Below are 12,449 nucleotides of genomic sequence, written 5' to 3'. Positions count from 1 at the left end.
CTTGGGATTGTGGGTAATACTGCAGCAGGGCCGGAGAACAGGGCATCACTAAATGTCACGTTCTCAGTTTGGGGACTAGGGCCCTCTGCCAGATTTACGTCGGTGACAGACTTTGAGTGTCACTTTTCCAAAGTTGCTGACGGTACAACGTTTGGCGGGAAATTAATCGGAAAAAGAATCTACAAAGTGATTGGTCGAGAACACAAAAATATTCGTTTATCTTGCACGGGACGTTGCTGGCTGAGTCCAGCAGTTATTACCCTGTCCCTAATTACCCCTTGAGAGTGTAGGGGTCACCCACCTTCCTGATCCGCTACAGTCCCCTGTTATGTAGAGACCCCCACACAGAACCCTTAGGCAGGGAGTTCCAAGCTTCTGACCCAGCGACACTGAAGGAATGACTGATATATTCCCAACTCAGGATGGGGAGTGGAGGGAACTTACAGGGGGGTGCTGTTCCTGTGTATCTGCTGCTCCTTGTCCTCCCAGGTGGAAGTGTTCGTGGGTGTCTGTCTGAGGATCTTTGGTGAGTTTCTGCAGTGCGTCTTGTGTATGGTACACACTGCTGCTATGACACACTGTGTCGGTGGTAGGGGGAGAAGATGATTGTAGGTGTGGTGCCTGGATGGTGTCGAGCTTCTTGAGTGTTGTTGAAGCAACTCCCATCCAGGGCGAGTGGGGAGTATTCCCTCACACTCCTTACCCGTGCCTCGTCGATAGTGGGACAGACTTTGGGAGTCAGGAGGTCATACACTCATAGAGATGTACAGCACAGAAACAGACCCTTCGGCCCAACCCGTCCATGCCGACCAGATATCCCAACCCAATCTAGTCCCACCTGCCAGCACCTGGCCCATATCCCTCCAAACCCTTCCTATTCATATACCCATCCAGATGCCTTTTACATGTTGCAGTTGTACCAGCCTCCACCACTTCCTCTGGCAGCTCATTCCATGCACATACCACCCTCTGTGTGAAAAAGTTGCCCCTTAGGTCCCTTTTATATCTTTTCCCTCTCACCCTAAACCTCTGCACTCTAGTTTTGGACTCCCCGACCCCAGGGAAAAGACTTCATCTATTTACCCTATCCTCGCCCCTCATGATTTTATAAACCTCTATAAGGTCACCCCTCAGCCTCCGACGCTCCAGGGAAAACAGCCCCAGCCTGTTCGGCCTCTCCCTGTAGCTCAAACCCTCCAACCCTGGCAACGTCCTTGTAAATCTTTCAAGTTTCACGACATCTTTCCAATAGGAGGGAGAGCAAAATTGCACACAATATTCCAACAGTGGCCTAACCAATGTCCTGTACAGCCGCAACGTGATCTCGCAACTCCTGTACTCAATACCCTGACCGATAAGGGCAAGCATACCAAACGCCGCCTTCACTATCCTATCCACTTGAGTTACTCAGTGCAGGATTCCCAGCCTCTGACCTCTTGCAGCCACTGTGTCTATAAGGTGTGAAGGCAGAAGACGTTTTAAATCTGGTACATGCTACTAATTGGAGACATTTAGATATTCTGTTAGATAAATCACAGAAAGCTGGTGCAGCAAGGAGGGAAAATGGTACGATATCAGCCCGTGCTGAGGCTGTAGGTCTCCTTCTCTAAGAAAGGTCACAGCCTGCCCTGGATGGAGTTTGAGGTTCCTGGATTAAGGACTCTTTCCCATGAGGAGAGATTGGACAAACTGCACCCACGTTCTCTCGAGTTACAAAGCATGGGAAATGATTTTGTGATCTCAGTTCCCTTGCTGAATAGCAGAGCGAGCCCTGTGGCTTCATCCTCCTCTGGTTTTCTTTGGGAGAGGGATGATGTGGCCTTAGTTTAACATCTAATGTGAAAGGTGGGTACCGCTGGCAGTGTGGCATTCCCTCAGTGGGAGGCTGGGCCCTGGACAATGTGCTGAAACCTCGGGTCTGGGGGTCCGGATCCATCAGCAATAATTCTTGTCGTCTCACCCTCCAGGATCGAACAGTGTGAGGGATTAACCTATCCAGGACACAGAGAACCCAGAGAGCGGGTGAGCGCTGCGTTTGTGAAGGATGGAAAGTATCAGGTCAATGCTCCTGAATGTGGTAAGGCCCGAAACTCAATTCCTTCCCCTCTCCCCATTCCTTAGTGTCCTCCCCTCTCCTAACCCAGAGGCTGTCCTCTGACCTGTCTCTGGGGAATGTGACCAGTCCAGGGGATGCTGGGATGGGATGCTCTGCACCCCGACACCGGGTTTGGTGAGGCCGACGAGGCTCCCTCAGCGTACCTGCCCTCACAGGCCCAATTGGGGACTTTTCCTCCTCCTTCCGTACTCCCCAGTGTGGCCTATCGATCCCACCTCACCTCCCTCACGAAGACACCCCCCCTCACGAAGATGCCCCCTCCCTCTGCCCTCAGCTCACCTTCGCAAGCCCCCTCGGGTGGGGGAAGGTGTGAGCGGGGCACTCTGTCCAATGCCTGGCGAACCATCGGCCCACTCCCCCCCATAAGCCCCACCTCGAGTCCAAGCCTCAGGGCTTGTGCTGCTGAGCCACCCTCTATACCCATCCCTCCCCCCCCACACAATATACCTCCTCATAATCCCCCTCCCCACTCCATCCCCTCGGTCGGCCCTTGTGCGGACTCCCTCCCCTGAGAAAGGTGCAGCTCACTCACCTCCGTTCGCTTGAATCTGACAGGGAGCCAAGGACCACTCGTTCTCGACCTACAGGAGGGAGAGGCTGGAGGACGAGCAGCAGGCCATCAGGATGGAGACCAAGCTGGATGGTGCTGAGCAGGAAGACCCCGCGGGGCATGGCGACTCAGTGGGCCTGGTGGTGCGGAGATCCCTGAACCAAAAGAGATGCCTGTTCTACCTGGTGCTGGGAGCCCTTTTCCTCCTCATCATCGGTAAATGCCGGTTCCGTCGAGGCGGTGCGCGTGAGGTGGCCTTTCACTGACCCTACCCACGCCTAGCGACTGACCCTAACCGTGCACTTGGAACAGGGCCCGGCCTGATGGGTCATTGCCATCGGGTGATTCATGTGGGATCTTGCTGTGTGCTGGATGGCAACCCCCCCCACCCGTATCCCTTGTGGTTGCAAAGTGCATTATCGTTCATGATTGTTTATTTATCATTACTGGCAGCACAGTGGTTAGCGCTGCTGCCTCACGGCGCCAGGGACCTGGGTTCAATTCCACCCTAGGGCGACTGTCCGTGTGGAGCATAGAACGTTACAGCGCAGTACAGACCTTTCGGCCTCGATGTTCTCCCCATGTCTGCGTGGGTTTCCTCCGGGTGCTCCAGTTTCCTCCCACAGTCCAAAGATGTGCAGGTCAGGGTGGATTGGCCATGCTAAATTACCCATAGTGCCCAGGGATTGGCTATGCTAAATTACCCATAGTGCCCAGGGATGTGCAGGTTAGGGGGGATTGGCCGTGCTAAAGTGTCCCATAGTGTTCAGGAATGTGCAGGTTAGGGTGGATTGGCCATGCTAAATTACCCATTGTGCCCAGGGATGTGCAGATTAGGGTGGACTGGCCATGCTAAATTGTCCCATAGTGTCCAGGGATGTGCAGGTTAGGGTGAATTGGCCGTGCTAAATTACCCATAGTGCCCAGGGATGTGTAGGTTAGGGTGGATTGGCCATGCTAAATTACCCATAGTGCCCAGGGATGTGCAGGTTAGGGTGGATTGGCCATGCTAAATTACCCATTTTGCCCAGCGATGTGTAGGTTAGGGTGGATTGGCCATGCTAGATTACCCATAGTGCCCAGGGATGTGTAGGTCAGGGTGGATCAGTCAGTGGAAATGTAGCGTAATTGGGTAGGGGATTGAGTCTGGGTCGGATAGTCTTCGGAGGGTCCGTGTGGACCTATTGGGCCGTAGGGCCTGTTTCCTCACTGTAGGGATTCTATGGATGCTGAAAATCAGAAACAGAAATCGCTGGAAAATCTCAGCAGGTCTGGCAGCATCTGTGGAGAGAAATCAGAGTTAACGTTGCGGGTCAGTGACACTTCCTCAGAACTGATGGTAGCTAGGAAAACGTTGGTTTATATACAGAAGATAGAGTTGGAAGAGAGGTGGTGATAGAGCTCAAATAGAGAGTAGGAGTGGATAATGTTCAGCCTAGGAAGGTGACTGGCTGCTCACAGGGACTGATAGTGGCTAACCATGGGTTGTGTGTAATAGCAGACTGTGTGACAAGGCCTGGTGTGTGGGGGTGGGTGAAAGGACATGGGAGATCTCAGGCCCGAAGATTATTGAACTCGATATTTAGTCTGGAAAGCTGTAGAGTTCCCAGGTGGAAAATGTCGGAGAAATTAGCCCAATAAAGCCGAGATCACAAAACACAGATCGAGGTGAAATGAACACAGCGGCGTCGCGGAGGTGAAAATGACCAAGCTGAAACAGCACCGACAGTCTGCCTGGGTAGCTGAATCTCTCTTCCCCGAGCTGAGAATCAAGCCAGGTTTTAGAGGAATACCGTAGAATAATGCTAATGAAAATTAGGGAAAATACAATGGTCTTGATTGTCAAATTCCAATGGTGATCATCGCAAAGCAGTTATTAGCAGAATGTCCTGATTGTAGATACAATGAAGCTTCCTGGCAGCATCAATCAGTTCCTGATGGGATCGGGAGATTCCAGCTCTCTTCCAGGGTAGGTGAGAATGTCCCTTTTCTTGGCAGTAAGGTGTTTCCATTGTTGCCCTCCTGTGAGCGAGGTATTCTGGTGCCTCTCGGTCTGACCTGAGCTCTGTGTGGCTCTGGTATCACTGGGGACTGAGGCTGCCCTAAGGTAAATGTGTTTATCATGTCCAGGAAGCTTATGCCTTGGGAAGTGTTTTCCCTGGTCTGTGAGTGACAATGGTCATGTCTTGGTTTCCCTTGTCAGCCTGTCTGGTCAATGCTGAGGCATTCTGGGTGTTTCTTGTCTGGTTTGGACAGGCTTTGATTTTCTGTGTTCTGTGCGGCCATGTCCGAAGTCAGATCTTCTCCTACAGAAAGTGAGATGCTACTCTTCCAGCTTGTGCTGAGCTTCACTGGAGCACTCAGCAAGACTGAGACAGAGATGTTGGCCAGGGACACGGGTAGGGTGGCGAAGGGGCAGGCAGCTGGGAGTATTGAAGACAGAAAGGAATGATGGGAAATGATGAGTGGGTGGGGAGAGCAAGAGTTGAGATTAGTGACTCCTGATCAGTTCTGAAGAGGGCTTACTTTGGGAACTCAGAGCATTAAAGACCAGACCCTACTGAGTTCCTCCAGCACTCTCTGGTGGGATGGGCTTCAGATTAGTATGACAGGGTGGCGCAACATCGAGGGCTGAAGGGCCTGTACTGCGCTGTAATGTTCTATGATCTATGTTCTCTGCTCGATTCCACATCTCCAACATCGCTTTCTGATATGAGTGGGATATTCTGTGACCTGCTTTTTGGTTCGATTGCCTCCCCAGCCTTTATAATTGGCTACGCCAGCTCCCGGAGATCCTGCAAGGCCTGTGAAGAGGTTGGCCTAGATAGTACAAGCGCCATGGTGAGCAGCGAGTGTGACTATCAGCGAGACACAGACACTGACCCGGATCCTGTCCTGCACTGGGGAGACCTCATGGCAATGCTCAAGAAATATACCAATCGACAGAACATCATCGAACACATCAGGTTGGGTCTGTCACTTCTGTTACCGAGTATTACACCGCAGAGTGTTTGTGGGTGTCACAGAGCAATTGCATTTGAGTATACCTTCTTTTTAACCTGAAACGTCAAATTTTGCGAGTTGAAGGCCTGATCCAACTCGTAGAGGGGTCCGAGAGGGGAAGGTGAAATCTGCAGCATTTGTCTCCAGAGAAGTTGACTCACCCAGCCATAACTGATCCAGGAAGACACCCAGCTCCAGCCAACACAGGGCAGGGTGAATTGATTCCATCCCCTGCTGTAGTCCACCACTGGTCACGACAGAGTTTGAATGGAATAGTATTTTCAAATGCGGCAGACCGTGGCTAGTTACAGTATGGGGAGCTATATAGCCAGCCCCTTCAGACAGCAAAGAAAGATCTAGTTGATGCAAAAAATGATCGACAATAGGTTTAAACTGCAAAAACAAGTATGACTCTCCTTCTCAAAAACACGAGCTCAGAAACCGGGGAAATGATACCAATTCCACAGGGTTTTATCTGGAAAATACTTTGGTCAAGTTACGGTGAAATTCATTAATAAAAAAAATCATTCACAGATTGTCCAGACAGTTGGACTCTTGCCGAAGTCACTTCCTACAGAAGGTACTGACATAAGAGTTTGGATCATTTCTGGGTTGGTTACAGCTGGCCAAAGACAGTTATCTCGATCAGTTATGGTTGAGGTCAGTTAAGGGCTCAGTGGTGAGCACTGCTGCCGCACAGCACCAGAGACCCAGGTTCGATTCCAGCCTAGTGTTTTGTTTGTATTTCTGATCTAAGGGCAGCACGGTGGCTCAGTGGTTAGCACTGCTGCCTCACAACACTAGGGACCTGTGTTCAATTCCCTGTGTGGAGTTTGCACATTCTCCCCGTGTCTGCGTGGGTTTCCTCCCACAGTCCAAAGATGTGCGGGTTAGGATGGATTGGCCAGGGGAAATTACCCACAGTCCCCAGGGATGCGCAGGTTAGGGTGGATTGGCCATGCTACATTGTCCCATTGTGTCCAGGGATGTATAGGTTAGGGTGGATTGGCCATGCTACATTGTCCCATAGTGTCCAGGGATGTATAGGTTAGGGTGGATTGGCCGTGCTAAACTGTTGCTTGATAGTTTATGTTCATATTTTCAGCAGACTTTCATCAGTTTCTAGCTTGTCTTCTGTTGAAGTGTAAATTCGGAAGAAGTGGGATGGAGGCCAACTTGGGGTACACTTGCAAAGAGGGCTGTTGGACGTACTGCCAACATTTTGCCTCTGTTGCTCCTGCCAGATTTCAGGATGAGTCCTATTCCCAGCAGGACATTACAGAGCTCAGCCTAATGGAGTGAAATCTCTTTCATTGTTGCAGGATGGTGAGTGAAGAACCACACCCTTCTGGCTCCTCGCGGCTCCATGAACTCACCACCACCATTCACAAGAAATTCAAGAGCTACAACCTTCATCACGTCTGGGCAGACTCACACTATGTCTCACTCCCAATTCCAGACAGGTCTGTACAGGGGTCAGGGTGCAGAAAGCCCCTCACTGTGACACCCTTCATCACTTTGACAATCTCCCCCCCCGCTCACTGTAACACTCTTCACTGTAACACCCCCCCCCCATTGTAACACTCTCTGATATACCCCACACCCCTCACTGTAACACTCTCTGATATACCCCACACCTCTCACTGTCACACGCTCTGATATACCCCACACCCCTCACTGTGACACTCTCTGATATACCCCACACCCCTCACTGTAACAGTCTCTGATATACCCCACACCTCTCACTGTAACACTCTCTGAGATACCCCACACCCCTCACTGTGACACTCTCTGATATACCCCACACCTCTCACTGTAACACTCTCTGAGATACCCCACACCCCTCACTGTGACACTCTCTGATATACCCCACACCCCTCACTGTAACACTCTCTGATACACCCCATCCCCTCACTTTGAAACTCTCTGATATACCCCACACCCCTCACTGTAACATACTCTGACATACCCCACACCTCTCGCTGTAACTCTCTCTGATATACCCCACACCTCTCACTGTGACACTCTGATATACCCCACACCCCTCACTATATCACTCTCTTGATGTACCCCACACCCATCACTGTAACACTCTCTGATATACCCCACACCCCTCACTGTAACACTCTCTGATATACTTCACATCCCTCACTGTAACACTCTCTGATATACCCCACACCCCTTACTGTAACACACTCTGATATACCCCACTTACTCAATGTAACACTTTCTGATATATCCCATACCCCTCACTGTGACACTCTCTGATAAACCCCACACCCCTCACTGTAACACTCTCTGATATACCCCACACCCCTTACTGTAACACTCTCTGATATACCCCACACCCCTGACTGTAACACTCTCTGATATACCCCACACCCCTCAGTAACACTCTCTGATATACCCCTCACTGTGACACTCTTTGATATACCCCCCAGACCCCTCACTGTGACACTCTCTGATATACCCGACATCCCTCACTGTAACACAATCTGATAAACCCCACACCCCTCACTGTAACACTCTCTGATATACCCCACAACCCTCATTGTGACACTCTCTGATATACGCCACACCCCTCACTGTAACACTCTCGGATATACCCCACACCCCTCACTGTGACACTCTCTGATATACCCCACACCCCTCACTGTAACACTCTGATATATGCCACACTCCTCACTGTAACACTCTCTGATATACCCCACACCCCTCACTGTAACACTCTCGGATATACTCCACACCCCTCACTGTGACACTCTCTGATATACCCCACACCCCTCACTGTAACACTGATATACGCCACACCCCTCACTGTAACACTCTCTGATATACCCCATACCCCTCACTGTAACACTCTCTGATATACTTCACATCCCTCACTGTAACAATCTCTGATATACCCCACACCCCTCACTGTGATACTCTCTGATGTACCCCACACCCCTCACTGTGACACTCTCTGATATACTTTACACCACTCACTGTGACACTCTCTGATATACCCCACATCCCTCACTGTAACACTCTCTGATATACTCCATTGTAACGCTGTGTTATATCTCACCACTGTCACTGTGACACTCTGATCCCTCACCCCACTCCCTCCCAGACAGTTTCCCTCACACACATACTGCGATACAAACATACATACAAATAGACGTATCGTGAAAACACATGCACACACATACTCACACTTATAAACATAGAGACACATGCAGAACAGACTCACACAAACAATCAGACACATGCACGCTCTCACACAGACACACACACTCATAAACACACATACACTCTCACAGAGACACACACGAACACATCCAGATACTCTAGCAGACATACCCTCACACAGACACAGACACACAACGACTCACACACACAGACACACACACATAGACACGCACACACAGAGGCACGCACACAGGCACACACTCACATTCACACACTCACCCAGACCCTCACACACACACACACACAGATACACACACACACTCCTCACCACTGTGCCATTCTCCCAAATATTTTTCTGCACCATCTTTTTTGCCTTTGTATATTTCTTAATGAGCAATGTCCATAACTGAGGCCAGTTGAGGGTGCACTGGAGTGGTACAAATTTGAGCTTCATAAGATGACTGAATGTTTGTCCTCTTCCCAAACGTAGCTCTTCTCCAAACTACCTGTGGGTGACCAATGAAAATGGCACAATTCTGGAGAAGGTGGACCTTGACAACGAGGCGTATTTTGCCTACAGTCCGAACGGAGTGGCCTCGGTGAGTGTTGTGGGTATGAACATGGGTAACCTGCATTAACCAATCACCTCCATAAGATGGAACCAAACCTCCAACTGCAGCTAAGTATTTGATTAATTCTTTTATTTTCAAACTCCGTGCTGTCCCTGTCCTGAGAGTGTTTGATGGGGGACAGTGTAGAGAGAGCTTTACTCTGTATCTAACCCTGTGCTATCCCTGTCCTGGGATGGGGGGAACTGTGTAGAGGGAGCTTTACTCTGTATCTAACCCCATGCTGCCCCTGTCCTGGGAGTGTTTGATGGGGGAGAGAATGCAGAGGGAGCTTTCCTTTCTGTTTAAAAGCATAGAGTTAGCTGTACTCTGTCTAACCCTGTGAAACTTTGATGATGTTCAGAGACGGTAAATGATCAGGCCTGTTTTTGTGATTTTGCAGGGAGGATTGGTCTATGGTTACTATGGGAGAAACGAGGACTTTGAGACACTGAAGAAGCATAATGTTGCTGTTCAAGGCAACATTGTCATTCTCCGGGTCGGACGCATTAGCTTTGCTGAGAAGGTTGGTCCAATCGAACTTACTGAAGGCTTTAAGATGATTACATCCAAAAACTAATGGAAACGGAGAATGGGCAAGGAAGGGGGTGCCAGTCACACTGGTTGGGGGAGCATGCCTGATGGGCTGATTGGTCTCTGTTGCTTATGTGTGTGTTCCAGCAGGATATTCCCTGTGGATCTCTCAAGGTGATGGTCTACATTTTTTTCTGGATGAGTTTACTCGAAGGTGGTACGAGTGAGGAAGCCTGGTGAAGGCCTCAGGCTTGAGTTCAGACCGCACGAGAGGCTGGAGTGAGAGACTGTAGGGAGGCTCCTGCTCTGTCTGAGCTGATCCAGCCCATCACTGATCCCACGCACATCAATCAAATAACCCCCTTCCTCAGGACCAGGATTGTCACCTGGTTGATAGACAGGACAGACAACATCATAACACTGTCTTTGTATTTTACTCTGTATCTAACCCTGAGCTGCCCCTGTCCTGGGAGTGTTTGATGGGGGGACAGTGTAGAGGGAGCTTTACTCTGTATCTAACCCCATGCTGCCCCGGTCCTGGGAGTGTTTGATGGGGACAACACGGTAGAGGGAGCTTTACTATGTATATAACCCCAAGCTGTCCCTGTCCTGGGAGTGTTTGATGGGGGGGGTCAGTGTAGAGGGAGCTTTACCCTGTATCTAATCCTGTGCTGTCCCTGGGAGAGTAATTCCTGCTGTAAGGTGACCTGATAGGGTTCTGAAGAAGGCTTTTGTTATCCTTCCCTTCATTGGTTAGTGCATTGAGTATAGGAGTTGGGAGGTCATGTTCCATCTGTCTGGGATATTGGTTAAGCCACATGTAAATCCAACCTCCCTGCTATAGGAAAGATGATGTGAAATGGCACAGTGGCTCGGTGGTTAGCACTGCTGCCTCACAGCACTGGGTCCCAGGTTCGATTCCAGCCTCGTGACTGTCTGTGTGGAGTTTGCACATTCTCCCCGTGTCTGCGTGGGTTTCCTCCGGGTGCTCCGGTTTCCTCCCACAGTCCAAAGATGTGCAGGTTAGGGTGAATTGGCCATGCTAAATTACCCGTAGTCTTAGGTGAAGGAGTAAATGTAGAAGAATGGGTCTGGGTGGGTTGCTCTTCGGAGGGTCGGTGTGGACTTGTTGGGCCAAAAGGTCTGTTTCCACACTGTAAATAATCTAATCTAAACCTGAAAGGGTTCAGTAAAGGTTTACAAGGATGTTGCTGGGGTTGGAAGGTTTGAGCTACAGGGAGAGGTAGAACAGGCTGGGGCTGTTTTTCCTTGAGCGTTGGAGGCTGAGGGGTGACCACATAGAGGTTTATAAAACCATGAGGGGGCAAGAATAGGGTAAGTAGACAAAGTCTTTTCCCTGGGGTGGGGGAAGTCCAGAAATAGAGGGCATAGGTTTAGGGTGAGAGGGGAAAGATACGGAACGGTGGCACAGTGGTTAGCATTGCTGCCTCACAGCACCAGAGACCTGGGTTCAGTTCCCGCCTCAGGCGACTGTCTGTGTGGAGTTTGCACGTTCTCCCCGTGTCTGCGTGGGTTTCCTCCGGTTTCCTCCCACAGTCCAAAAATGTGCAGGTCAGAGTGAATTGGCCATGCTAAATTGCCCGTAGTGTTAGGTGAAGGGGTAAATGTAGGGGAATAGGTCTGGGTGGGTTGCTCGGAGGGTCGGTGTGGACTTGTTGGGCTGAAGGGCCTGTTTCCACACTGTAAGTAATCTAATCAATATAAAAGAGACCTAAGGGGCAACGTTTTCACACAGAGGGTGACAAGTGTATGGAATGAGCTGCCAGAGAAAGTGGTGGAGGCTGGTACAATTGCAACATTTAAAAGGTGGATGGGGACATAAATAGGAAGGGTTTGGAGGCCAGCATTGGACCAAATGCTGGCAAATGGGACTAGATTGGGTTGGGGTATCTGGTTGGCATGGATTAGTTGGGCCGAAGGGTCTGTCTCTGTGCTGTACATCTCTATGACTGTTGGTGTTCACAGGTAGCCTCAGCTGAGCAGTATGGAGCGACTGGTGTTCTGATCTATCTTGACCCCAGTGACTATCAGCAGGGATTTACAGGCCAGGATTTCTACAGCAGCAGCAGTGTCTCAGGACATGTAAGTACACACCAGTGAACCCTGGCACCTCCCCGCCTTCCAACCCCACCTGGATTCATTTCCAGGTCTCACACACACACCCTTCCCCCCCCCTCCCCTGCCCATCCCCCACCAAGGAGGTCTCGGTCTTGTGGAGGGGATGGGACCTTGCCAGTAATGTATTGTGAAATGATGCAGACTCAACATGTATTCCCGGGAGCAAAGAAGGTCAAAGAATCGAGATGATGAAAGCTAATAAAGGCATGTTTTGTGGAAGTGTTCAATCTTGCACTCACTGGGCCAACTGGCCCACTCCTGCTCCCAGTTCCTATGTTTCTGAAAATAAATTGTGTTGTAGATTCACCAGATCCCTGTTTACAAG

General features: G+C 50.3%; 1 protein-coding gene across 2 annotated transcripts in view; it reads left to right on the top strand.

Moving 5' to 3' along the window:
- The window catches only part of tfr2 (transferrin receptor 2), a 55,654-nt gene that overhangs the window by 14,446 nt on the left and 28,759 nt on the right, over positions 1-12,449 (top strand). For both annotated transcript variants that reach the window (XM_060854778.1, XM_060854779.1), the window contains exons 2-8: positions 1,968-2,077; positions 2,672-2,882; positions 5,428-5,632; positions 6,992-7,132; positions 9,334-9,442; positions 9,855-9,977; positions 11,972-12,088. In XM_060854778.1, coding sequence (XP_060710761.1) covers positions 2,045-2,077; positions 2,672-2,882; positions 5,428-5,632; positions 6,992-7,132; positions 9,334-9,442; positions 9,855-9,977; positions 11,972-12,088 — 939 coding nt within the window. In that variant the 5' untranslated portion in view covers positions 1,968-2,044. The remainder of the gene's footprint in view (positions 1-1,967; positions 2,078-2,671; positions 2,883-5,427; positions 5,633-6,991; positions 7,133-9,333; positions 9,443-9,854; positions 9,978-11,971; positions 12,089-12,449) is intronic.

This window comes from Hemiscyllium ocellatum, chromosome 44, assembly GCF_020745735.1.
Source record: "Hemiscyllium ocellatum isolate sHemOce1 chromosome 44, sHemOce1.pat.X.cur, whole genome shotgun sequence".
Classification (NCBI taxonomy): domain Eukaryota; kingdom Metazoa; phylum Chordata; class Chondrichthyes; order Orectolobiformes; family Hemiscylliidae; genus Hemiscyllium; species Hemiscyllium ocellatum.
Note: the sequence above shows the minus strand (reverse complement) of the source record. Positions and strands in the feature narration are given on the sequence as shown.